Genomic DNA, 26,257 nt, shown 5'->3' with positions numbered 1-26,257 from the left:
CTCAGGTGGCTCACACCTTCTGAGCAGGAACCTTGCTTTGTGGGGTACTGGCACTCCCGTCAATCAGTTATCTGTTTAAGCAAATCAGAAACCAAGAGGTATCCTCGTCATCCCTTCTCTGACATCCCCGACTCCTAATCTATCTTTAAAAATCTTAATAATTTTAACTTCTCCATCTCCCCTGTCAACACCTCAGATCATGCTGTGAACATCTATGTCCTATATGTAAGAAAATTTCCTGTTTCCAAGGTGTTCATTTGATCCCATTCAATCTGTCTGAACACTACAAAATAGTTAGCTTTTCAGGAACACTCTCATTTTAAAATCATATGATAGCTTTCCATTGTTCTAAAATCTAGCTTGGTTTACACAGACTTCCACAGTTTGCCCATGCTTATCACAAGAGCTTCTGTCCTTTCCCACTCTTCTGCCCACTCTACATCCAACTTCCAATTCTTTGAATATGCCATGCTCCACCAAAGGCAGGAAGCTTTGGCTGGGGGTATGACTCTGGCAGAGAACTTACTAGCACACCTGTGACCGTGGGTTCAATCCCCAGCATCACACACACACAAAAATGCTATCCATTCTAAATAGGATATTCGACAACTCTTTCTTGCCCCTGCCTTTATCTTACTTGATTCTGTTAATACTTTAGATTTGAACACAGTCATCACCTCCTCAGGGAACCTTCCCTTTCTAATCTAGATCAGATCATTTCATTATGTAATCTCAAAAGACCATGAACACTCCCTTCACATTGTCTCTTTGTGAATTGCAAGCACATCGTATTTCAACCATTCTATCCCCAGCACATTCTCTAGCACTCTCTGACACATAGTTGGCACTCAAGTGTTTATCGAAAGAATGAGTACACTAATTAAAGAATAAAATAATCAATACATAAAGCTCTCACAGTCGCTTTTGACTCCTTCAGCAATGCTACTGTAATAAATAATTAAGAGTCGTTTAATCTTCGTAAGTAGACCACATCAGGCAACTAGATAGAAACCACAAAACAAAAATAAGATCTGTTTCATAATCATTGGGTTCTTTTTCTAAATAGGTTTTACACATGAATGACTACATAGTCCATTTCCATTTCCTTTTGTAGATTGCAATTTAAAGACTGAAAGAAAACTGCAATCTACATTTGTTACCTGAACCTCTAACCTAGATAACAAATTCTCTTGCTTCTTTCCTATTCAGAGCTCACTTTTCCAACTTATTCTACCAAGAGCTCCATAGGGAAATAATTCTAATTACTCCAAGCATTAGCTAGCATCCTTCAGCAAAGGATCTGAATTTAAATAATTTGTGCACAATACCTGTTTTAGCCAATTTATATCCTTCCTGAGTTATAGTGACATGTCTAGATAGATAAATAGATAGGACAGATATAAAGAATAGGCATTGATTTTAGCAATAATCATAATGTACTAAATTTCTAAATGTTTCTTGCTGTGGAAGAGACATTTTTAAAATTCATTTTTATTGTACACTAATGGGATACATATTGTTTTTCGGTTTGTACATGAAGTAAAGGCATACCATTTGTGCAATCATACATTCACGTAGGGTAATAGTGTTTGATTCATTCTGTTATTTTTTCCTTCCCTCTCCCACCCCTCCCACCCCTCTTTTCCCTCTACACAGTGGGCCTATGGTAAATAAAATGTTTGACCAAAATATGCAACTTATAAAGAAGTATATTGCCTAAAGCCTTGACTTTTCTCCCCAAATATGATGAAATATGTACAAGTAAACCCAGTTGGGAGATGCTTTCAATCTTTCCTTGATAACTTTCTGGTCTATAGGATAAAGTCCAAACTCCTTAAAACAACCTGTCTTTACCTACATCTCTAGTCTCACTCTGTGCAGTCTGTTCATAAGGGATTTCTTTCCTTCCTTTAAAAATGTCATATTCTGGTGGATGTAGTTTACATGCCTATAATCCCAGAAACTTGGGAGGCTGAGGCAGGAGGATTGCAAGTTCAAGACCAGTCTCAACAATTAAGAATTTAGTGAGACTCTGTCTCAAAAATAAAAATAAAGGGACTGGGGATGTAGCTTACTGCTAAAGCTCCCTGGCTTATATCACTTAGCATGATGTTCTCCAGTTTTGTTTACAAGTGAATACCTTAATTTCATTCTTCTTTAAGGCTGAGTAAAACTTCTTTGCATATTTATATCACATTTTCTTAACCCATTCATTTATTGATGGACATCTGGGATGATTCCATAATTTGACTATTGTGAATTGTGTTGCTATATACATTGATGTGCCTGTATCACTGTAGTCTGCTGATTTTGGTTCTTCTGGATAAACATCAAGGAGTGGGATAGTGGGGTCATATGATAGTTCCATTCCTAGTCTTTTAAGGAATCTCCATACTGCTTTCCAAAGTGGTTGTACTAATTTGCAGTCCCACCAACAAAGTATGAATGTACCTTTTCTCCACATCCTCAGCAGCATTTGTTATCATTCATGTTCTTGATAATTGCCATTCTGACTGGGGTGAGTTGAAATATTTGGGAAGCTTTTATTTGTATTTCCCTGATTGCTAGAGACATTGGACATTTTTTCATGTATTTGTTGGTCATTTGTTTTTATTTTCAGAATTGTCTGTTTAGTTCTTTTGCCTATGTATTAAAAGGATTTTGAGGGTTTTTGAGTTTTTTATATGTTCTACATATTAATCTCCTGTCAGAGGAGTGACTGACAAAGATTTTCTTTTATTCTGAAAGTTCTCTCTTCATACTCTTAATCATTTCCTTTCCTGTGCAGAAGCTTTTTAATTTTATGTCATTCCGCTTGGTTTTATTTCTTGAGCTTTAGAGGTCTTATTAAGGAAATTGGTGTTGTATGCACCATATGCTAGAGTGTGAGCCTGTTTTCTTCTAACATTTGCAAAGTTTCTGGTCTAATTTCTAAATCTTTGATCCACTTTGATTTGACTTGTGTGCAGGGATCTAGTTTATTCTTCTACATATAGATCCTCCTATGGTTTTGATATGAGATGCCCCCCAAAAGCTCATGTTTGAGACAATGCAAGAAATTTTAGAGGTAAAATGATTGGGTTATGATACTTTAAACCCAGTCAGTATATTAATTCCCTGATATGGATTAACTGAGTGGTGGTGGTAATCAGGTAGAGTGTGGCTAAAGAATGTGGGTTGTTGGGGTGTGGCTTTGGGGTATGTATTTTGTCCTTGGTGAGGTTCCGTGTCCTGAGCTGCCTTCCTCCTCCACATCTTTACGCCATGATGTTCAGCTTCACCTCAGACTCAAAGCAACAGTCAGCCATCTATGGACTGAGACCTCTGAAACTCTGAGCTCAAAATAAACTTTTCCTTCTCTAAAATTGTTCTTGTCAGGTCTTTTGGTCACAACAGTGAAAAAACTGACTAAAATAGATATCAAGCTTTCCCAGTACCATGTGTTACAAAAGGCTGTCTTTTCTCTAAAATATATTTTTGGTACCTCTGTCAAGTATCAAATGACTATAATTATGTGGTTTATCTCTGTGTTTTCTATTCTATTGGTTTCATGTCTACTTTGATGCCAATTTCATGCTGTTTTTGTTACTACAGCTCTACAGCATAATTTGAGATCAGGTATTATGATGCTTCCTGCATTACCCTTCCTGATCAGGATTGCTTTGGTTCTTCTAGATCCCTGATTTTCCCATATGAATTTTAGGACTATTTTTTTCTAGTTCTGTAAAAAATGTCATTGCTATTTTGATGGGAATCACATTGAATCTGTGTAACATTTTGGGGAGTATGGCCATTTTGATAATATTGATTCTGCCTATTCAAGAATATGAGAGGTTTCTTCATCTTGTAAGGTCTTCTGCAATTTCTTTCTTCAGTGTTCTGTAGTTTTTATTATAGAGGTCCTTCACATCTTTCATTAGATTAATTCCCAAGTATTTTAATTAGGTAATTATGAATGGAATAGTTTTCCTAATTTCTTTTTAGCAGATTCATCATTGGACTATAGAAATGTGATGGATTTATGTATGTTGATCTAATATTCTGCTATTTTGCTGAATCCATTTATAAGCTCTAGAAGTCTTCTGGTGGAGGTTTTAGGTCTTCTAAATATAGGACCATGTCATCAGTAAACAGAAATAATTTGAGCTCTTCTTTTCCTATTGGTATCCCTTTAATTTCCTTCTCTTGCCTTATTGCTCTGGCTAGAGTTTCAAAATCTATATTCAAAAGGAGTGATAAGAGTAGACATTCTTATCTTGTTCCTGATTTTAGAGGAAATGTTTTCAGTTTTTCTCTTTTCAGAGGTGGGCTTTGGGTTTCTCATACACAACCCTTATAATGTTGATTTAATTTCCTTCTATCCCTAGTTTCTCTAGCATTATTAACATGAATGGGTGCTGGATTTAATTGAAAGCTTTTTCTGTATCTATTGGGGTGATCATGTGATTCTTGTTCTTAATTCTATTTAAGTGGTGAATTACATTTACTGTTTGCATTATGTTGAACCAATCTTGCATCCCTGGGATAAAACCCACTTGATCATAGTGTATTATCTTCTTGATGTACTTCTGAATATGGTTTTATATCTATGCTCATTAGTGATATTGATCTGAAGTGTTCTTTTTTTGATGTGTAGCAGCACCATATTGAGCATAAAATTCAACTAGTCTAAAAGTGTTATTATAGTAAACTAAATGTTGCCCAGGCTCCTGTGATATAGAACTCTTCATTAATGATGGCTCCAAAACAAACTGCAACATCTGTAAAGTTATGAACAAAAGCTTCTGAGTAAGGCCTTTCCTAACCCAGGATAATCTTGTGTACAAATGTAAAAGCAACTGAAGATGGCTGATATTTTTTAACACATTAACCTAAATACAAACAATCATGGTAAAACTTAGCATCTTCAAGAAAAATGTACACTAGAAATCTAATAGCAAGGTTTATATTTATGTCTGCAATTCTGACCACTTGGACATTCTGACTCATAAGACTCCCATAAACCCTGCTTTTCATCAGTAGACTCAGAAGGATATAGGGCAGGAGTCACTGGTTATCAGTACAGCAGTATTAGGCACCTCTTATGTGGGAGTTGACCTCTTAGCAGTCTGTGTAGCAGTCCACAGAGCTATACTCCTTGTGCCCCATCATGCCCTGGGGACAAGTCCAATGAGAAAGAGGCTAAAGTCAGTATGACTAAAAGGCTTGAGACCTGAAATTGTCCAACTCCCTTCCTGCTCTCAGTCCTGAAACCATTCCTTATTGTCTACATTAACATGACTTTTACCCTTAGACTGACTTTACTTTTCTAAAAATTTCCTGCTCATGTGCTGGTCTGATTTTTCATTACCTTTCATTACCAGAACTTCCCAAAAACCCATTAACTCTTTGGTGGAAAACATCCACAGAAAGCTTATACTAAGAAATCCTTCGAATTTTTTTTTTTTTTTTTTTTTTTTTTTTTTTCTTCAAAATCCTTACCTTATGACAGGGTCTGTAACCCAGTGGCAATAGCATATGTTTAGCATGCCTGAGGTTTTGAATTCAATCCCCAGCACCAAAAACTAAATAAATAAATTTAAATAATCCTCACCTTACTGTTTCCACTAATCCTGGACTATTATACCATGAACCTTCCCCAATCCTAAGGAAGTCCACTCCTCCAACCTCTCCCTTCCATTTAAAGACCACTTGCAATTCTCTATAAATTCTGTTCCTGTTTTTCTACTTGGAGGCATTGCCAAACCTTTATGAGGTAGTATTCTCCCTTACTTTGCTAAGCAATAAATTTAACTCAGCTTTGTCTTATTAACAGGTCATACTGGTTATGTTTAGGGGTGCAGCTTTGACAAACTCATGCCAAAAGAGTCCACCTAATCCAATACCTTGAATAAGAATAGTACAGGCATAGGTTTCAGAGTGCTATATGGGATATGCTCAGAGTTGCATCAGTCAAGGAACTTTAAGCTTTGGTATCCTCATCAGGTTATGTACATAGTCCAGTAAAAATTCCATACCATCCAGATGCAACTTACTGATGAGGGGTCTTCTTTTAACATGAGTTGTATTGCACACAAACATAGATGGTACATGTCCTTCATCATTTCCCAGGGTAATAAAAGAAGACAATTGACCAAATGTCAAATTCACATGCAGAGGTGGAAATGGTGTATTAACCTTTTACCAATGATATATAGTAAGATGAAGAAATCCAATACAAAGATAAACATATTCCCATGAGTTTTCATGTTATCTGAAAGAAGTAATATCACAGAATAAAACGAGACCCTATAATTAGGGCAAATGAAGTAGGGATGAATTCCACCAGAATTTGCTTTCACAACAGAGTAACAAAACTATGACTTCCCAAACGAGGAGATAATTACTACCAAAAAAAATAAAATAAAATAACAACAACAAAGAACCTATAGCTAAAATCAGTTAAAGGAAAACATTTTAGACAGTTAAAGCATACAGACTTTATGCATATTTAAATATTCTTTGCCTTCTTAGAATCACTCCCTAATGCTTAATAGGAAGCATTCATCATGAATGAAGATCAGTACAGACAAGTTTCTTCTTAGGTAAACAAAAAAAAAAAAAAAAAAAAACAAATAAAGAGCCTGATTACTATCCTTATTGCTTGTTATTTCCTATTCTCTCAGAGCTAATTCCCTCAGTTAGACAGTCTGCTTTGTCTCAGTGGAAAATTCATACAAAAGAATATGTTTCTGCAACATGACTAGATTTTTCAAATATAAGAAGAATGTCTATCATTAAATCTACATATTACCCAACTGTGATAACATCCTCCACCACCAATTCCCATCAGGAATAGAAGTTAGAGGCTGAGATCATAACCACCATATTTCAATTTGGAATCTGAGGCTTATTCTTGCCCATTCTTCAAAACTTTTCCTCTTCTCAACCTTCACTCTGAGCCCTCTTTTGTTAATACTAGTAATGGTTTATAAGCAAGTTTTTCCCTTAAACTAGAAGGTAAGTATGTTTGCATCCAGAGACTATTTCTTGATCAACTTTTGTTCGTTCACAATGTTTTGCATTCCTAGCCCCTGCAGAGGGACCTAAACCCTAGGGTGATCACTAAACATATATGAAAAAATGACAGAACAAGCCATCTAACTAGAATATTTCTTACATACCAGCATAAAAGTATGTATGGGAAGGACCTTGTGAGAGGAGATGTGGGCAGTCCTCTTATCCATGAGAAGTTAGGAGTACAGCTAAGGTTAGGCTATAAAGATTTCCTTCTGGCCCTATGTTTCCCATTCTTAACAAGAAATAGGTATATTTAGGAGATCTGATAAGCTTTAAGGTCTCATTCGCTTCCACAGAAATATTTAGAGAATGGCAAATGAGTGCTAGGCATCATGGTAGGTACTGTAAAACCATGAGTTAGAAATACAGAGTCTGACTTGTGGAAGCATAAGGTCTGCCTTTGATTTCTCCACAAGTCAGTACAGTGCCTAACCTTCAGTTGTCTAAAGGTCTTTGCTGGATTTCAATTCTTGAAGTAAAAGGTGAAAGAAATATGAGTAAACCACTAATCCATACTCAACAAAAGGTCATTTTTTTTATTCTTATAATAACTAAGTTATTCTTATAATAATTATTTTCAAAAGAATAGGAATCATGTAATGCCTGCTCTCAGACCACAATGGAGTTAAACCAGAAATCAATAACAGAATATCTGGGAAAGTCCTCAACATTTAGGGGTTAAATAACATGCTTCTAAATGACACATTAGTCAAAAATCTTGAGAAATTAAAAATATTTTGAATAATATGAAGTTAAAATATAACTTAAAATTTGTGCTATATAGTAAAAACAATGCTTGGAGAGAAATTTATAGTTTTGAATGTATACATTAGAAAATAAAAAAGATCTAATATCAATTATCTAAACTTTCACCTTAACAAGAAATGGAAGAGCATATTAAATCCAAAGTAGAATAAACAAATGATAAAAATTAGAAAATAATAAAACTGAAAACAGGAAGTCAATAAAGAAATCAACAGAATCAAAAGCTGATTCGTTGAAAAAAAATCAATACAATTAATATGCCTTAGGTGAGCTAACTAAGGAAAATAGAGAAGACACAAATTGCTAATGTCAGAAATTAAAGAGGGGGAATACCACTAAGTAACTATGAATCCTATGGATATTAACATGGTAACTAAGGAATATTTTGAACCACTATTTGCTGTCAAATTTGACAACCTAATGAAAGGAAAGACACATCTGCTGAAACTCACACAAGAACAAATAATCTAAATAGGACTTAATCTACTGGATAAATTTAATCAATAATTAATAACATTTCAAAACAGAAAACACCAGACCTAGATGAGCTTGGTGAATTCTCTCACACATTTAAGGAAGAAATTTTACCGATTCTCTCCAGTCTCTTCCAGAAAATAGAAACAGAGAGAAGACTTACTAACTCATTTCATGAGACCAGCATTAGCCTAATACCAAAGACAAAGGCATTACACGAAAAAAAAATACTATAGACTGATCTCTCTCATGAATGTAGATGCAAAATTTTCAACAATATATTAGAAAATGGAATCTAACAATGAACAAAAAAATTACACACCATGACCAGGAATTCAAGGCTGGTTCAACATTTGTAAATCAATTAATCAAGGAGCCAAAGAAAGAAAATTGCATGATCATATCAATAGATGTTAGAAAAGCACTGGATGAAATCCAATACGTATTCATGATAAAATTTCTTAGAAAACTAATAATGGAGAGAAAATTCTTCAACTTGACAAAGAATATACCAAAAAACCTATATTAAACATTCTGCTGAATAGTGAGAAACTTAAAAAGTTTTCCCACTAAGATCAAAAAAGAGGCAAGGATGTCTCCCTCCCACTACTTTTTTTCAATATCATATGGAAAATTCTAGCTAATTCAATAAGTCAGGAAAAGGAAATAATAACAGATACCCTATTTGGAAAGTGAAAAATAAAACTATCTTCTTTCAACAATGACATGATTCACAATGTAGAAATGAGTCAGTGGAAAAAAAAAAAAAAAAGCAGGGGGAGTAAGTGCCTGTAATCCTAATAACTCAGGAGGCTAAGGCAGGGTGATCACAAGTTCAAGGCCAGCATCAGCAACTAAATGAGGCCCTAAGCAACTTGGTGAGACCCTATCTCAAAATACAAAAATAAAAAAGACAATTGCTTTCCTACATAACAGCAATGCACAGGAAAATTTAAACACCAACATAATTTGTTAGCACCCCCGCAAAATGAAATATTTAAGTGTAAATCTAACAAATGTATACAAGCTCTCTACGACAAAAACCACAAAATTCTGATGCAAGCTATCAAAAAACAAAATAAATAGATATTCCATGTTTGTGGATAGCAAGATTCAGTATTGTCAAAGTATCAGTTCTCCTGAATTTGAATTGTAAATCCAACAAATTCTTAATCAAAACCCTAGCAAGTCGGATAATGGATGGCACCAAACTAATTCTAAAATATAGGAAGAGGCAAAAATGTCAGAATAGCCAACCCAACATTGAAGGAAAACAAATTTAGAGGACTGACAGATGCTACCTGATCTTGAAACTTACTATAAAGTTATAGCAATGAAGACATTATGGTATTGGTAATAGAACAAACAAATGAATTAATCAGCAGAATAGTGAACCTAGAACTAGAGTCACATAAATATAGTCAACTGATTTTTTTAGAAAGGAGCAAAGCAATACAATCAAGCAAATACCATGCTTCAACAAACAGAAATGGAACAACTGGATATCCACATACAAAAAAAACCAAAATGAATCTAGTAACACACTTTTTACCTTTTGCAAAAATTAACTCAAAATGGATCACATACTTTAATGGAACCACAAAAGTATAAACCTTCTAGAAGGTAAAATACATGTCTTAGTCATTTGCTGTTGCTAACACAGTACCATAGCTACATTACAGAGAAAAGAAGTTTACTTGTGGTCCATGGTTCTGTTCAAAGAGCCACATCTGATGGTGGCCCTCTTGATGGCAGAGTCCAGGGGTAGTGCAGATACCACAGAGCAAGAGCCAGGGAACACACAAGAGACCTAACAAACTGACTTTTATAGAAGATCCACTCCTGAGTTTACCCAAAAGTCTATTAATACATTCATCACATAAATAGATTAATCCATTCATGGGGGCACAGTCCTAAGCACATCTCAAATGTTACACCTGGCTATACCTCTGAGTATCTCATAAGGGTGATTAAATTTCAAAATGAGTGTCACAGGAGACAACATATTCTAAACCATAGTAATAAAAAACAGTCTAAGGTGACTTTATGATGAAAACTTTTTAGATGTAATAGCAAAGGCACAATCCATGAAAGAAATAGTTGATAAGCTGGACTTCATTAAAATTAAACACTCTCTTTTGTGAAAGACTTGTCAAGAGAATGAAAAGACATGCCACAGACTGGTAGAAGATATTTATAAAAGACATATCTGATAAATAACTGTTAACCAAAATACACAAAGAACACTTAAAATTCAACAATGAGAAGATAAACAACCTAACTAATGAATGCACGAAAGATCTAAAAAGATACCTCACCGAAGAATATATTCAGATAACAAACGAGCATATGGAAAAGTGTTCAATATCATTATATCGTTAGGGAATTGCAAATTAAAATGATATTCCACAATAGAGCTATTAGAATGGCCAAAATCCAAAACACTAACACCATCAAATGCTGGCAAGAGATGTGAACAACAGAAACTCTCATGCACTGATGATGGGAATGCTAAATGGTGCAGCCTGTTTGAAAGACAGTTTGGCAGTTTCTTACAAAGCTAAACACATTCTTACCATATGATACAGCAATCATGTTCCTTGGTATTTACCCAAATGTACTGAAAACTTATATCCACATATAAATCTTCACACAAATGTTTATAGCAGCTTTATTCATAATTGACAAAACTTGGAAGCACCCAAGATGTCTTTCAGTAGGTGAATGAATAAATAAACTGTGGTACATCAAACGATGTATGTTATTCAGCACTAAAAAGAATGAGCTAACTCAAAAAAAAAAAAAATGGAGGAACCTTAAATGCACAAAAATAGATGAAAGAAGCCAATATGAAAAGCCTACAAACTATTTGATTCCAACTACATGACATCTGGCAAAGGAGATAGAGAAGCGATGGTTACTAAGGGGTGGTAGCAGGGAAGTATTGATGAATAAGCAGTAGTGAAATTATAGGGTAGTGAAATTATAACCTGATAATCGAATAGGGAATACCTGTCTTCATACATTGTCAAAATTCAGCACACGTACAAAACAAAGAGTGAACCACCACCTTTGGATGATGATGATGTATCCACATAGGTTATCCATTGTAACAAGTGTACCATTCTGGTGTGGGATTTTGATAACAGGTTAATCTGTACATTAAGGGGGTTGGGGCATATGGGAAATCCCTGTATCTTCCCCTCGATTTTGCTGTCAACCTAAAACTGCTCTTAAAGTCTGTTTTTGAATGCTTCATGCTCTTCATAGAGTTAAAGAAGATTGTGTAGGACTGAATGTTGACTTGGTTCCATCGTCTAGAAAACAGTAAAAAGAGAAATCAACCGATTCCAAGGAGGACTGGGCAGTGCTCTAGTTTGAATGTGTTTGTCCCCGACAAGTCTCATGATGACACAATCCCCAATGCTATAGGGTCAGGAAACGGGACCTGATGGAGGTGTTTGGGTCATGAGAGCTCCAACCTCACAAATGGATTAATGTCACTATAAAAATGTTCACTCTCTCACCCTGTTACATGAGAACTCTATGGGAAGGCCCCCACCAGACACCAAATACCAGTACCCTGATCTTGTACCTCCAGCCTTCAGACTGTAAGAAATGAATTTCTGTTTTTTATGCACGACCCAGCCTATGGCATTTTGTTACAGAAAAATTATGTAATTCCTACCTATGCCATTCAAGCATTATTCAAAATCATCTATAGATTTCGATTTGAAAAGTAATGACAACCCAATGGTATTAAATAATGATTTCTAACCTATTTTCAGTAAATGGTCTGAGAAGCAAAAAGGACAAAGAGATTCTAGGCTGACAAGAGTCACTAAAATCTACAAGCATGATTAGCCTTTCTGACTTCTAATTCTTGTTTGATGACTAGAGATGAAATTATTAATGTAAATATATAAAGTGAAATATGCACATGGCAGCTTGACAAGCATAATTCATGAAAAAAATGATAATTCAGAAATTTCTTTCTAAAAACTTTTCAAAAATCAAATATCTATATGCTTCCACTCAGAAATTTCTGATTCATTTGTTTTTCCTGCTGGATCAACACACAAGGGATCTTTTTCCTGATTTCATTTTGTTCTGACCTAGTTTATCATGTTTACCAGGTAGTAACAGCACTTCTCATCATCTGAATTCCCTGTGTGTCATGTTTCCTACAGCCTCTATGCTGACCAATGTGTTCTCTGCTGCTGACCCATCTTTCTCTCAAGTTCTGTGACTCAGCTACCCCTAAGCTCCCAGGAATCAAGCTCCCTATACCTCCCAAAGTCCACACAAATGCACACAGAGCTCAGTTCTATTTGATTCTTAGTGGGAGCATCTTTTCCCTCTGTTTATTCTTTCTAGGAAACTTGTATTCCTTCTTTTCAGACAGTAGGCCTTCTATAATGGACTCTGCCTTTCCTGCCTCATGGTTTACTTTTTAAAAAAATCACATAGCCAGTTCATGAATTCCCAGAAAATTAAATTACCTTCAGAGAGCATGCTGATGGTCTTGAAAATAAAGAATATTATTAGGTCCTCTCAGCCATTCTGCACACCATCATCTTAAAGCATTAAATTGCAATTTTCAGACTTCTATGCTCTCTTACTCCCAAGTCACCACTAGTGCAGTTCATTATGCTTAAGCTCCATTTTATTTTTGTGACATTGTACAATTTACTAAAACCTTGCTAACATTCAATTGCTTCATGTCAGTGAGTCTCCAGGATGTGCACAATGCAATGAAGGCATACCAACGAGACAGAAGATGCATTCTTTATCCATCACAGAATTTGTAAATCAGTTACACAAATGAAATTATTGCAACTAAGATAATAATATCCCACCAGACTGGCAGAAATCTATAATTCATTAATGTCTCTTTTCCAATTTACTTCTTATAACCAACTTGTGATCTAAGACAGACATTGGTTTTCCTTTTCCCAATACGGAAACTGAGAAAGGGTAACCATCCCAAAGTCTTATGACAAAATATGCCCTAGAAAAATCTAAGAACCCCAGATCATCCACTAACTGTTACAGTGCTCTTGAACAACAAAGCAAAATTATGTTAACTATATTAACTGCACATATGTACGTGAGTGAAGATGAAATAATGATGAAGGTATTAATCAGGGCTGCTTAGGAATGATGCAGGAAGGCTACTAGAATGAGGAACCTGCATGCTAATGGATACTAATGAGCCCATCTACAGAATCTAAAGCAGAAAAACAGCCAAGAATGCACTGAATATAGTGTGAGCAAAGAATCTGACAAACATGCAGGTAAAACTAAATGGGTATTGACAAATTTGCTTGCTATGCCAAGCTAATATTTTAAATTTTAAATATTTAAAATTTGTACCCTTTCCAGAGGGTAAATTTAAAAGAAACAAACATACCTTTAAAATCTGGATATAGACAGAATCTAATGAATTATTGTGATTCCTTTTCCCATAATTTTTAAACTAACAATTATGTCTATGGTATCAGAATATAATGTCTATATTCAACTCTTGAAGAAAACAATTTTAATATCATTAGAGTTGACTGAATGTAGAAGTTTTATGGAAAAAGTCACCAAAGAAAAGTTTTGATCTGGCTCCCAATACACATCAGCAATGATGACAATGTAGCAGAAATTTTTTCTAACGTGAACATGGCAAAATCTTCAGTAAAATTAATTTAGTAAGGTTATTATTATGGAAGCATTTTAATAATAAAGATATTCTGTACTGACCCATAGTTCATATTGAGATTATATTCTATATTGAGATTATTCATTGAATCCTAATAGCTTGGTGTACTGACTTATAAATAACCCACTCTGTTTTAAAATAAATTGTGGGATTTTTATTCATTGAAATTCTGAGAGATTCTAGATAAGGATTTTTTTTTTTTTTGAGACAGAGTTTTGCCATGCTGCCCAGTCTGAGCTCAAACTTAGCATCTTCCAGTCTCAACTTTTCACAATACAGATTTGTTAACATGAAAAATGTTCACAATATATGGATAAAACACCCACTCTTAAGTTAAAGGTTAAGAACCTATAAATGAAGTAGTATTTTTAAGATACTGTATATTTTAAGTACTTCTTGTTGCACTAATAGAGCAGACCCTTGAATTAGACCAAACATCAGAAGTCATCCAATAAGTTGCTACCCACAAATGTATTCAGACAAAACTTAAAGCAAAAGCAGAAACCAAAATGGCAAAAATTCAAGAACTGCTCTTCCATGAAAGTTTCTTCATCTCCATGTTAAATCCAGTACTGACACCATATGTATCTGGAGGGTATAAGTCAGTAAAATCTATGGATGTACAGAGTTTTAAAATGCTGCAATTAAAAAAAAAAAAACACATCTATCATTTGTTTGTTTGTTTGTTTTTGTACCAGGTATTGAACTCAGGGGGGCTTAACCATTAAATCACATTCCCAGCCCATATACATCATCTTTTAACCCATTGTCTGGTTTGTAAACTATATTCAACTCCAAATGCTGCCATTTTACTTTTCTCCTACCTCCTCCAACCAGCTCCATACATAGCCACCGTGGATGAAAATCAAGTGTAACTTAGAGCAAGGTAATCACATTTAACTTATAGTAACATAGCTTACAGGATGAAGATTGAAAGTGGGAGGCTAAAAAGATGTTTGTATTATCAGTGGAATTCTTTTATCCTGATTTTTTCAAAACATATGGTGCACTAAATAAACAAAACTAAAACACTTACCTCATCCACATTTTCAAAGGCATTGATGATGTCATAAGGTAAACAAGACAGCAGGTCGATCACAAACCAAGTTTTCAGATAGTTCATCCTTATGAGCTTAGGGTCAGAAATGACCTCACCACCAGGCCCCACAAAAGTTGTGTGAAAATTTAATACGATATCAACCAGAAAAATAACGTCCACCACACTGTCCAGCACCAGCCAGGCTATGTTGTTCTGCTTCGTTTTGAAAGAAACGTTGTAAGGAACCATAATGGCGGTGTAGAAGGTAAGAATTAAAATCACCCAGTCCCAAGTAGTTTTAAAAGCACAATAGTGTAAAATAATGTGTGGTGGTGTCTTTGGCGCTTCTTGTTTATACTGAGGAAGGATATCTGATCCCAGCTGAAGGACCTAAAAGAGAAAAAATGTATATGTGAATTAACCGGATGTCCCCACATAGTGCGTATTGAATTCAAGCATACTGACAATCAAATCACCACCTGTTTGTCACCACTCTGGGTTTTAAGGATAGTCATGCTCCATAGTTTCATCTCTCTCTTCTGAGTTGTCCTAAAGTTTGTTCAATGGAAGTCACTCCAAGTCCAACCTCTCTACAAAAGTGGATTTGTCTACTGTTCCATCTGACTTGCTCTCCAATAGCCAAGACTGGTCCCCAAGACTGCTGGATTACACTCCTGAGAGAGTTGCCTGGACACCCATTCTGCAAGCCAGCCTGGAACTGGGTGGCTCTCAGTGACTGTCTGATAGCTATTTGTGTGACTCACTATTATCCATTCTCCACACATACTTAGCACCCGAGGAAACACATGTTCAGTTCTGATGGCCTCAGCGAACCCCAGGCACTGCTGGCAATCTTGCTGTTGAGTGACACTCAGCAAGGGCCCTGATGACTAGCAAGGTGGTATTAACAGGTTGTGTTATACCCTGGTTTCCCCGCCCCCCTTTTTCTCCCTTAAACCAGCACTTGAAAAGTATTGTCTCTATAGTCAGATGCAAGTTCTCTTTAGGGAAAAAAATAATAATACTAAAGAGGCTCCTTCATGCCTCTTTAACAAATGGAAAAATTTCAGTGCAAGGTTATGTGAGTCTGATTAAAGAAGGAGACAAAGAGAAAAAGCAGATAACAGAGCAAGATTACAGGTTTGGGTACCCCTGGCCAAAGCTAACAAATATAGGACTTAGCATTACTTTCTTGAACCTGGAATATAGAAATTGCAAAAAAGAGTTGATTAAAAACCTTTGCTTCATGCCATCAATAAAGCTAAGGACAGTGTATGTGTTAAGAGTTTGAAAAGAGGGAATTTGTTAAATATTTCCAACAGACTTTGTCCATCTTATGCAACCAATTATTCAGTATCTCTAGAACTAATGAAAACCAAGAGGTATTGAGTCCAAAAGTTCAAAGCATAAAATGATAAATGCATTAAAATTTAAATATAGGAATAGATATAAACAAAAATACTCATTAGCATGTAACTCTATGGGTTATATGCCACGAAGCAAAACAAATGCACGGGCATCTTTTGAAACTTGGGAGAGTGCCCTACTTTCTCTTGTACATAGAACTTACATAACTGAAAACTGTATAACATCCATTTTGCTATTTTCAATATGAAAAACACCAGTGGCATTCTCTTCTGTTGTGCATAATAATTATTATTTTGGGAGATTAGAGAACTATTTTTAAGGATGGTTTATGTTTTTACCTACATTTTCAGTGCCCCAGGCCTATTTTTCCCATAAGATCTTAAATTACACAGCAGCAAATGACCCTCCCAAAAATGTAAGCCTCACGTTGGGATGGACTATTATATATAAAGAATCATACCTAATCATGGCCTCTCCTTCACCCTTCAAACACTGATCCATCAGCTCCAATTTCATTGTGTGAAACATGGAAATTTCCTTCATAGTCAACATTAATATTTTACCATCTGTAGCTACACAGACTATAGTCTGAGCACAAAGAAATCAGAGTTGAGAAATAAGAACAAACTCAGCACCACAGGACATTACCATCTCCTTGGGACCTCAACCTTCTTGCCTTGTTGGATCCTATCCTCCCATTAAGAAATAAATAAAAATTATATTTTATAACTACAGTGGTTTACACTAACATCATATATTCACCTTTTTACTTAAATGTTCATTTTTCCTTCTGTTGTTAATAGAAACTAAAGCATTTTGTGAGTTCCAAAAGTGTTATGGGCCCTCAACGCTATTCCTACTGTGTTGATGAATAAGTAAGTGCCTGGAGCAGGTAAACCCTCTCCTGTGGAGAAAGAAGGGGATCATCCCCTGTCCAGTGTGTCTTAAGTCTGGCTACACACCAGAATCATGTGAGGATGTTTCAGGAAGTATAGCATGGGTGCACACCCAGACCCCACCCCAAAGAATGTTCCAGTTTGGTCTTGTGTAGGTTTTCTGAAAATCTGTATTTTCCCAAACCTTCGGGTAAGGACAAGGTTCAGCTCAAGGTAAAATCTTCTGTCTCTTTAGACATTCCTTACTCAGTCCTTCAGACAGTGACTAGCACATGTGAAGTGCTCCCCAAATGTTAACAGGGAAAGAAGGATGGGGAGGACTAACAGGAGGAGGAGGGGGCTCAGGAGATGGAGGAGGAGGAGGACAACAAAAAGGTACACAAGTATTTGGCTTTGATTGTCCTCATGTGCAAATCACTGCTTTAATCTCAGCTGTGTTACCAGCCTCAGCCACAGAGCAGTGAGTAACAACTCTTCCTCTTCGTTATTTCATTGGCACTTTCAGAAGCAGTGAGCCCTAGGTGGAAGGAGGATGAAAACACATTTCCTGACGTATTTCTATACCAACACACACACATTCTTCCTCTCGGAGGCTCTGGGAGTGCTGACTTTTGGGAGTCAGGCTCTACCAAGGCAGGGGTGAGGTGCCATTCAGCCCAGGCAGCACACATGTGAAGCAGGGGAAGGAAGTCAGCAGGACGTCATGCATGTGGGAAATTAACTGCTTACATAGAGTCTGGAACCTCTGAAACTCCTAACTTCAGAGATCAGGTGGAATTGAGATCAGATTTACTTGTCTTGGGAAATGGAAAAAAAAGCCTGAAATTCCAGAGCAAAACCAGACACTTGACGATATGAGTCTTGGAGTCTAATTGGAAAAGCAGCTTTCTTGTGCTTCGTTGGTGTTTCTTCAGGGTCCGGTTTGGGAACTCTAGGAGCACATGTGGTGGACCACAGACTAAAAATTACTATTGAAAACCTGGTTATTTCTGTGTGTTCTCCAAACATAAGCTTAAAACCTGACAAAAAGTAATTTTGTAACAGAATTAGGTTTATGAATTAGAGATGACCAACTGAAAGTACTAATAATCAAAAGACAAAACAAAACAAAACAAAATCAGATTGGAAGAAACAGGAATCAAAGTTTCTCAAAAGTAAAAAAAAAAAAAAAAAAAAAGATGAGATCTCAAGGGAAATGAACTTTCCATTCAAGGTAGTTTCTTTAAAATAATCCCCTATCACCTGTTCTTGTCTTGCTGTGTAACAGAGAAAATAAAATCTTTGAATAAAGTGTAGAGTTGGGACTTGAGCTCAGACCAACTTCCTGGGAGAGGAAGCGGGCTGGAGATTGAGTTCAATCACATGGTCAATGACCTATTAAGTGTGCCTGTGCAATGAAGCTCCAATAAAATCTCTGGATATAAAAGTTCAGTGCATCTTCTTAGTTGGTGAACACATTGATGTGCCAAGAAAGTGACACCTTTCCCTATAAGAAGGCATGCAAGCTCTGTATTTAAGATTCTCCCTGGCCTCTGTGTATGTCCTTTATAATAAAATTGTAATCATTAAAAAAAAGACCTGGAAGCAATCATGACCATGACATTGAACAGTCAAACACACTCCTCCTCCTCCTCAGTCTAATTTCTAGAAAAAAACAAATGTACAAGGCAGAAGAGGATATAGCTTCAAAACCAAGCGGTACTTGAGAACAGGCACTATTAAAAAGGAAGTTGTATATAATTGTTTTAAATCTTGTACTAACTGCATATCATCTTTTTAAATATTATGGATATTAGTTAACATTTAGTTATGTTATGACTTACTTTAATTTTAAAAAACTTGTCTTTACCTCAAAGTACTAAACTTACCCCAAGCTAACAATGTTATTTAGAGCAGAAAACTATAATGAGTCTCTTGGTTAGCTATGGGCTAACAAAAACTGCACAGCGCTCTAAATTCAGGGAACATATTTTACTTCCTAACTCTCTGCAAACCAGATTTCATATTAACAACTAGAAAGGAGAGTTGTCCTAGAGTGCTTCAGCTCAGTTTCTCTGGCAGAATAAACTGATAAGCGTGCATTTACCGTTATCTTTGTACTCTATGGTAAGTTACCTTAGAATATTTTTTGAGTGCCTGCTATGTGCTCAGCATAGCTTAGGTACAGCAATTATCATCTTGGCATCTTTCATGCCAGTAAAATAAGTGATAATTACAGGAGACACGTGACAAGAAAGCTGTTAGCTGCCTGGGACTCCCACCCTCATCCCTCTTCTCTCTGGTCTTCACACACTCTCTCAGGGTAACACTGTCCTATGACTTTAAATCCATTTCTATGAGGATGACCGAAAGGTCTACAACTCAAACCCAAATATCCCTCCAGACTGCCAGACCCACAAATTCCACTGCCCTTTAGGCATCTCCACTTGGATTTCCAACGGGAACTTCACACTTAATCCATCCAAAACTATACTCCACACAGTTGTCCTTGACTCATGCCCTTGTTTCACACTCAGTTCTATTCTATCTACAAATATGTCAGGCTGGGAATGTAGCTTAGTGGCAGAGTGCTTGCCTACCAAGCATGGGACCCTGGGTTCAGTCCCCAGGACCAAAAGAAAAAGAACGTGTTGACTCCATGTTTCATCTGCAATCTGCCCACTTCTGCTACCACTACCTTGCTTAGGGCCATGGTTATCCTAGTTAATTTACTACTAGAACTGCTTTCCCTACCTACTCTTTCTCCACAGAACCACTAGGTCAAGCAAGGGATCCTAAACATTTTCAAATCTTGGATTCCTTAGGCAATCTGGTCAAAGCTGTGAATGATACTTCTTAGAATGTTGTTAAATTAATACAATAAAAACATGGGATTACAAAAGTAAACCGTTGGGACCAATCTCCCTTTGAGAAATTTTTCTGAGTCGCAAATGGGATCATGTCATTTTCCTGGCATGAGACACCAACGATCATCATCTCACCGTATGCCACCCTAACCCTCCCTTCCCGAGCTGAATTCGACCCCTGAAGTCATACTCAAAGCCCTTGTACTTCCTTGGCTCATGCTGACAACCCTTCTCTACTTGCCTAGTACATACACTTTTTCCTTCAATATTCACTCAGTCCAGGTATCAGCTCATTCAGGTAGCCTCCCCTAGAGTTCCAAACCTGGGTCAATGCTACCCATGCACCCCCACTATACCCCGTAACAGGCTTTTCTACATTGTTATCAATCTTCTCTACTACCTCTTTCACTCTTTGATGACTGGACCCACATCTTCTTTATTTTTACATCCTTTTCGGAGAGCCACATCCAGAGCAAACCTTTAATCAGCATTTGATGTCATTGGTGGGATAAAGGAATCCCTTATCCCATTTGCTCAAAAGAAACCTCACACTCCACAGGCACCAATCACTGAGAGGTGCTGAAGTACATTCCCATTTCAAAACTGAAGAGAACAAAAAGAAATATTGGGGATTTCTACACTTGTACAAGGGAAAAATTAATCACCAGATAAGCATTTGTAATATAATAACCAGAAATAGTTCTACTGTGTCACATGGGGGAAGACAAGACAAGGTACCAGCACTACCATCTTGGGAAGCCAAGTCCGTCTCACACTTACTTCAGCTAATCTTGAATGCTTGTGGACCACCTCTGTTTTATTCATTGGCGTAAGCTGCTGCAAAACACTTCGGCTATTTGTCAAAGCCCGTGTCAATCGGGCAAATTTTGTCCAACCTTAAAACATAAGGGGAAAAAAGTGTCAGTTTTTCATACATAATGAATAACGAATCCAACGCTCTTGGTAACATTCAAAGGATCTCACAACCATCTAACACCGGGACAAATGAAAAATATCAACTTAAAGCATTTTATTTTGACACAGACGCCACTCAATTTATATCTGAAGTGTGCCTACAAAGTAATGAGCAACTTTCGAGTATGACTTCTGTGTTTTGCCCATGTCTATCACACATCCAAGGCAGATAGCTGTTCACAAAATTCCGTGCTCCCACTTTCATTGTTATGGATTTGTTGCTGGAAAATCACTGCCTATTTCCACTTTTCAGCATCTCCCAGTACTCCTTGCAGCCAGGAACTAGGTCCATATTCCAAATTTTCACCAGTGGAATGTAAGCAGAAGTGACGTGTGTCATATCCATGGTGCAACTTAAGAAGCAAGTGCACACAGTCTCCTCCTTATGCCAGCTTCATGCAAATGACAAGGCCCTAGGGGATGGCAAAATCATTGAATCACTGCATGGAAGAATGCCATATGCCAGCCAGGATCACTTGGCTTGGACTGATACAAATACTTCTTTTGTGTCAAATCAATATTTTTTTATTTGCAATAATACACTATTATTGCTCTCTTATAACAGCTAGTAGTACCCTAATAAAAATAGTCCTACAGTATATGTGTGTGCACATATACACAGGTAAAAGGAAAAAGACCAATATTAACAAATCTCACATATTCTGCTTCATATTGCATACTTCCATTGTCCTTATAACAGCAAAATGTTATTTTTCTCTTAAGAACTGCAGTGATATCTAAAAATTATGTTTGAAATATGTAGAATTCTAATAATGTTTTCTGAAAGAGCAGCAGCTTCTGGGAGAAAGGAATGTGAATTTAATGGGAAAGAAATTTCTTCTGGGGCCTCAAATCGCCATTATTAAAATCATTAATTTCAAGGAATGTCAATGAGATGCAAACAAACAGAATAAAACCAACTATATTCTGAACCTACCTCAACTATCCTTTCTGGTATCTCAAAAGCTCTCATCTATTAAAGATTTCATTAAAACTATTAGATAACTTCTATGGTATTACCTATTGATGGGACATTTGCCAAACAACTTAAAAATGAAAAACTTCTACTGGTCCAAAGGAAAGATTTTAAAGGTATTATGAAATTTCAGATGATGTGATAAAAGGTTAATGAAGAAATCTGGGCTTGCACCAACCTAAGGTCACATTATACATTACTGCTATCCTTCAGGCTAATTCTGATTTCATTTCCACTTTGAATTGCTCCCACCAATCCAGCTCCTCTGTGTATTTAATAATTAGATTAGGAAAGAAGCAAACCACCATCAGCAATGGAAGGTCCTTCTTTCTTCTTCACTGATGGACCTCATCCTAGTGACTAGAATCAAAAATGTTAAGTTCTGGGAATTACATACAGCCCTAAGGTTCACCCTGTAGAGACACAAAGGGATCAGAGATAGCACCAGCTCTGTAAAAACTCAGTGCCCATATTTAAAAAAAAAAAATGTAATCTCTATCACCAGCCTAGACTTTTCTTTTCTGTATCAGACCTATGTGTCTATTTGCCATTGGCCACCTTTTACTAAGATGCTCTACAGACGTCGAATGTTCAACATGTCCAAAATTCATCTCATCACCATCTTCTCCCCCATCCCCAATGCTGCATTGTTCATGCATTCCTGATCTTGATCAAATGCCTCATTATATTTCAAACTGCACAAATCAGAATCTTGAAATTCACCATCCTCTTTTCACTCTTTGCTACCCACACACGTGCGTACACGCACGCACAAGCACATACACCCAATCACTTCTCAGCCTATAGATTATAATTTGTCCATGAATATCTCTCAGATTGAATCTATTCCCTCCATCCTTATTATGTCACACAAGGTTTCATCTTTTACCTGAATTAGGTGGTAGCATCCTCAGGACCACATCCATATTGCTGACAAAGTCCTTTCTAAAGCACTAACGTGACCATTCACCTCTCCTGTTTCAACCCTTCAACAGCCATCTGAGGCTCCTAGGATAACACTGAATATCCTTGCTATATAGACCATTTAGTTTCTGATCCCAAAGATTTGCACTATGTCCGTCTCCTGACACTTTCTCATATTATATTCCAGCCTTGTTAAAACAATAGCATAATAAGTGAAAGTAGATTCAAAATAAAATTAAATCTACTAGAAATTCTTTGTATACACTGCTATCATGTCCCATGTTTCCATGTTTTTACATGTTATAACCAGTCTACCTGCCCAGAATGTCTTTTTCCTTCCCCATCTGTTTAGCTAATCCTTACTGGTCCCTTCAGATCAATTAAAGGATTACTTCTTTCTGGAAGCTTCTTCAATCCATCCATGAGTGAGAAGTGCCTTCCTCTGTATATTTGAGGCCAGAGCAAACACACAGTCAGCATAGATAACGAATGATTGGGTCAGGAAGATGGGAGCTGATTCAAAGGAAATAAAATGCTAATACCTCCAAAGCACTTCCCCCTCCTCCAACCTGTTGCCAAGGTCACCTGCCTCCAGGGAACTGTTCCTCCCCACAAGGAGCTGTTAATGAGTTCCCCTGGGTTACTCCCTTCCTGCCTTTCTGGGCAGCTTCTCTCTGGGTTTTGGTCACTGGTCACAGTGGCAAGATAAGAGGAGGCGAGGGCATGAAAAGAAAAGCAACCTAAAATATATAAAAGGGGGAGGACACCCCCACTTCTCAGATACCAGCTCTGGCTCCCCTTCTCCCTCAGGGGAAGTCTGCCTCTGTTCTATCCTTTAAATAAACTACTTTTCTACACTTGCCTTGGTGTTTCTAGGTTTCAATCTTCAACACCAGGGGAACAGGGACCTAGAATCTGATTCTCATCGCTGGTGTCATCTCTGGTCTCACATTCATGCCGTACTTTACCTACCAGACCACTAAGAACACTGGTGCAGGTGTTGATTAACACAGTCCCTTTCACTAAACTACTGCTCAGCTCTCCATACTCAGCACTGGATACAGAGCCTACCATAAAAGAGGGCATCAACAAGTAATTTAAAAAATAATTGATTAATTAAATTTTTAAAATTAATTAGATTTTTGTAACATTAAAATCAGATTTAAGAATAAACATCATTTTGCTGTATTATCATAGGGGTTTGGTTTTGCTATGTTGGCTAAAAGTGGCAAGCATATCCTCAGATGGCAGTGATTACATTAGACACGAGCATATTAAAGAATTACCCAATGAAGATTTCCCTATCTTACATCACTTGAATATTATACAGACGATTTCTAAAACCTTCCAAGACAATCTGAAGATTCACATTTCTAAGATAGGTAATGTACCCCTTTGTCCATCTGAGTTGGATTAAAAGAGAAAACCATATCTACTCCACACATACAGCAAAGTTTATCTAAAAAATTTTTCTGAAAATAAAAGAAGACATTAAAGGAATAAATTCAATGATAGAAGGAATAATACAAATTATTAAATGATATGTGTTATATCATTTCATAGTATAAGGGAAGTACATGTGTGAAGAAGGAGAAACACATCAATGGAATTTTATCATTCTCTGATTGCCTATTTCTAAATAAAGAACAGTAGTTCCTCATTTAAACACCCCCAAAAGCTTGTTCAAACATGTCTGTGCATGTATAACTTCATCAAAATAATAGGTAATAGGTAATAGGTAATTATCAGAAGTAATGTGATCAAAGAATATTCTCTTTTTACCTTATTTTATTTTCCTAAAGAAAAAAATTTGGAGCAATGAAAATAAAACAGGTGCATTTTTTTCTCCAAAGATAAAAATAGGCCTGCCATTGCATAATAATAGAAAGAAACCCAAGAAAAATGCAATATGAATTCATCATTCTAAAAGTATTTTCAATCAGTTTACCCTGATTGAAGGTTGGTCTCACCTTAGACTAACCTTAAACATAGAAGGAAAGAGAACTTACTAAACAGTATGACTTTTCATATTCTTTCTATCCCTGGTTACCTAGAATGGTGACTGGCACATAATGGGCATTAAATAGGTTTTTGTTGAATGAATGAATGAGGAAATGAATAAAAAAAGCTAAATAGGAATTAACAATGTATCTGCATTTTATGTAGTTAAATTAAAATACAAAGAAGAAAATATGCTCAACTTTTAGCAGGTATTAGCATGATTTATAACCTAAGGAAGAGCTTTGGATTGGGAAAGGTAGCAGGAGTGTAGAAGTGGAGGATGCGGGTGGGGAGGGGAATGCTGGAAGTTCTGACAACTGGGTTTTGCCTGCAAAAGGAAAATTGAGGTCCTACTAGCAGAAAAAGAAAGGCAATGGCAAATGGAAAACTGACTCACACATACTGGGAGATTAAGGAGGAGAGATTTGGAAAGGATTCATTCTTCCTGGAGAGATCAAAGCCAAAGGTAATTGTCAAAGCAAGAAATCATGTAAGAGTTTGCTATCAAGATGCTCTAGAAGATGGAGAACCAATGTAAAGCCAAGGACCGCTTTGTTTCACATTTAAAGTGATGAAAGCACTAGAATCTATCTCTGGTTAGGGCCTTCTTGTAGCCCCCAGTTCTAAACATAAGCAATTTTTCTCAAGACATCCATTCCATGTTTCTCCCCTCACTCCATCATACACCCAAACACTTCACTAGTAGGTAGGTAGGTAGGTAGGTAGGTAGGTAGGTATAGATAGATTAGATAGATAGATAGATAGATAGATAAGATAGATAAGATAGATTAGATAGATGATAGATAGATAGATAGATAGATAGATAGATAGATAGATAGATAGATAGATAGATAGATAGATAGATAAAACAGAAGCCATAAGAAATACAATTGCTTTCAACTTCCCTTCTCTTCCTTCCACCTCCAGACCAAGCTGCAATGGCAGCTGGTTCTTGCCTCCACCTCTATCTCAGAGAAATAAGAATTTGCTCCTTCCTGATGATGTATATGTTCCATTCATGCACACTTCAGTTGCTTCTAGATTTTCACCATTATTAATAATGCCACACTGAATTTTCTTATGCCTATCGCTTTGTGCTCTTGAACACATCCGGAATTACTACGTTAGCAGCTAAGTGAGTTCATTTGATCTCTTACCACCCCCAATGTACAGTCAAACTTTGAAAAAGTTGAGCAGCCACACTGTCTAGGTCAGAGAAAAAAG

General features: G+C 36.6%; 1 protein-coding gene across 1 annotated transcript in view; it reads right to left on the bottom strand.

The window, feature by feature from the left end:
- The window catches only part of KCNH5 (potassium voltage-gated channel subfamily H member 5), a 700,940-nt gene that overhangs the window by 235,335 nt on the left and 439,348 nt on the right, over window positions 1-26,257 (bottom strand). Inside the window, exons 7-8 of the mRNA XM_079126274.1 lie at window positions 20,938-21,053; window positions 15,045-15,437 (exon numbers count right to left, since the gene is read on the bottom strand). Of these exons, the coding sequence (XP_078982400.1) occupies window positions 15,045-15,437; window positions 20,938-21,053 (509 nt within the window). The remainder of the gene's footprint in view (window positions 1-15,044; window positions 15,438-20,937; window positions 21,054-26,257) is intronic.

The sequence above is a fragment of the Sciurus vulgaris genome, assembly GCF_902686455.1.
Source record: "Sciurus vulgaris genome assembly, chromosome: 2".
Taxonomy (NCBI): domain Eukaryota; kingdom Metazoa; phylum Chordata; class Mammalia; order Rodentia; family Sciuridae; genus Sciurus; species Sciurus vulgaris.
Note: the sequence above shows the minus strand (reverse complement) of the source record. Positions and strands in the feature narration are given on the sequence as shown.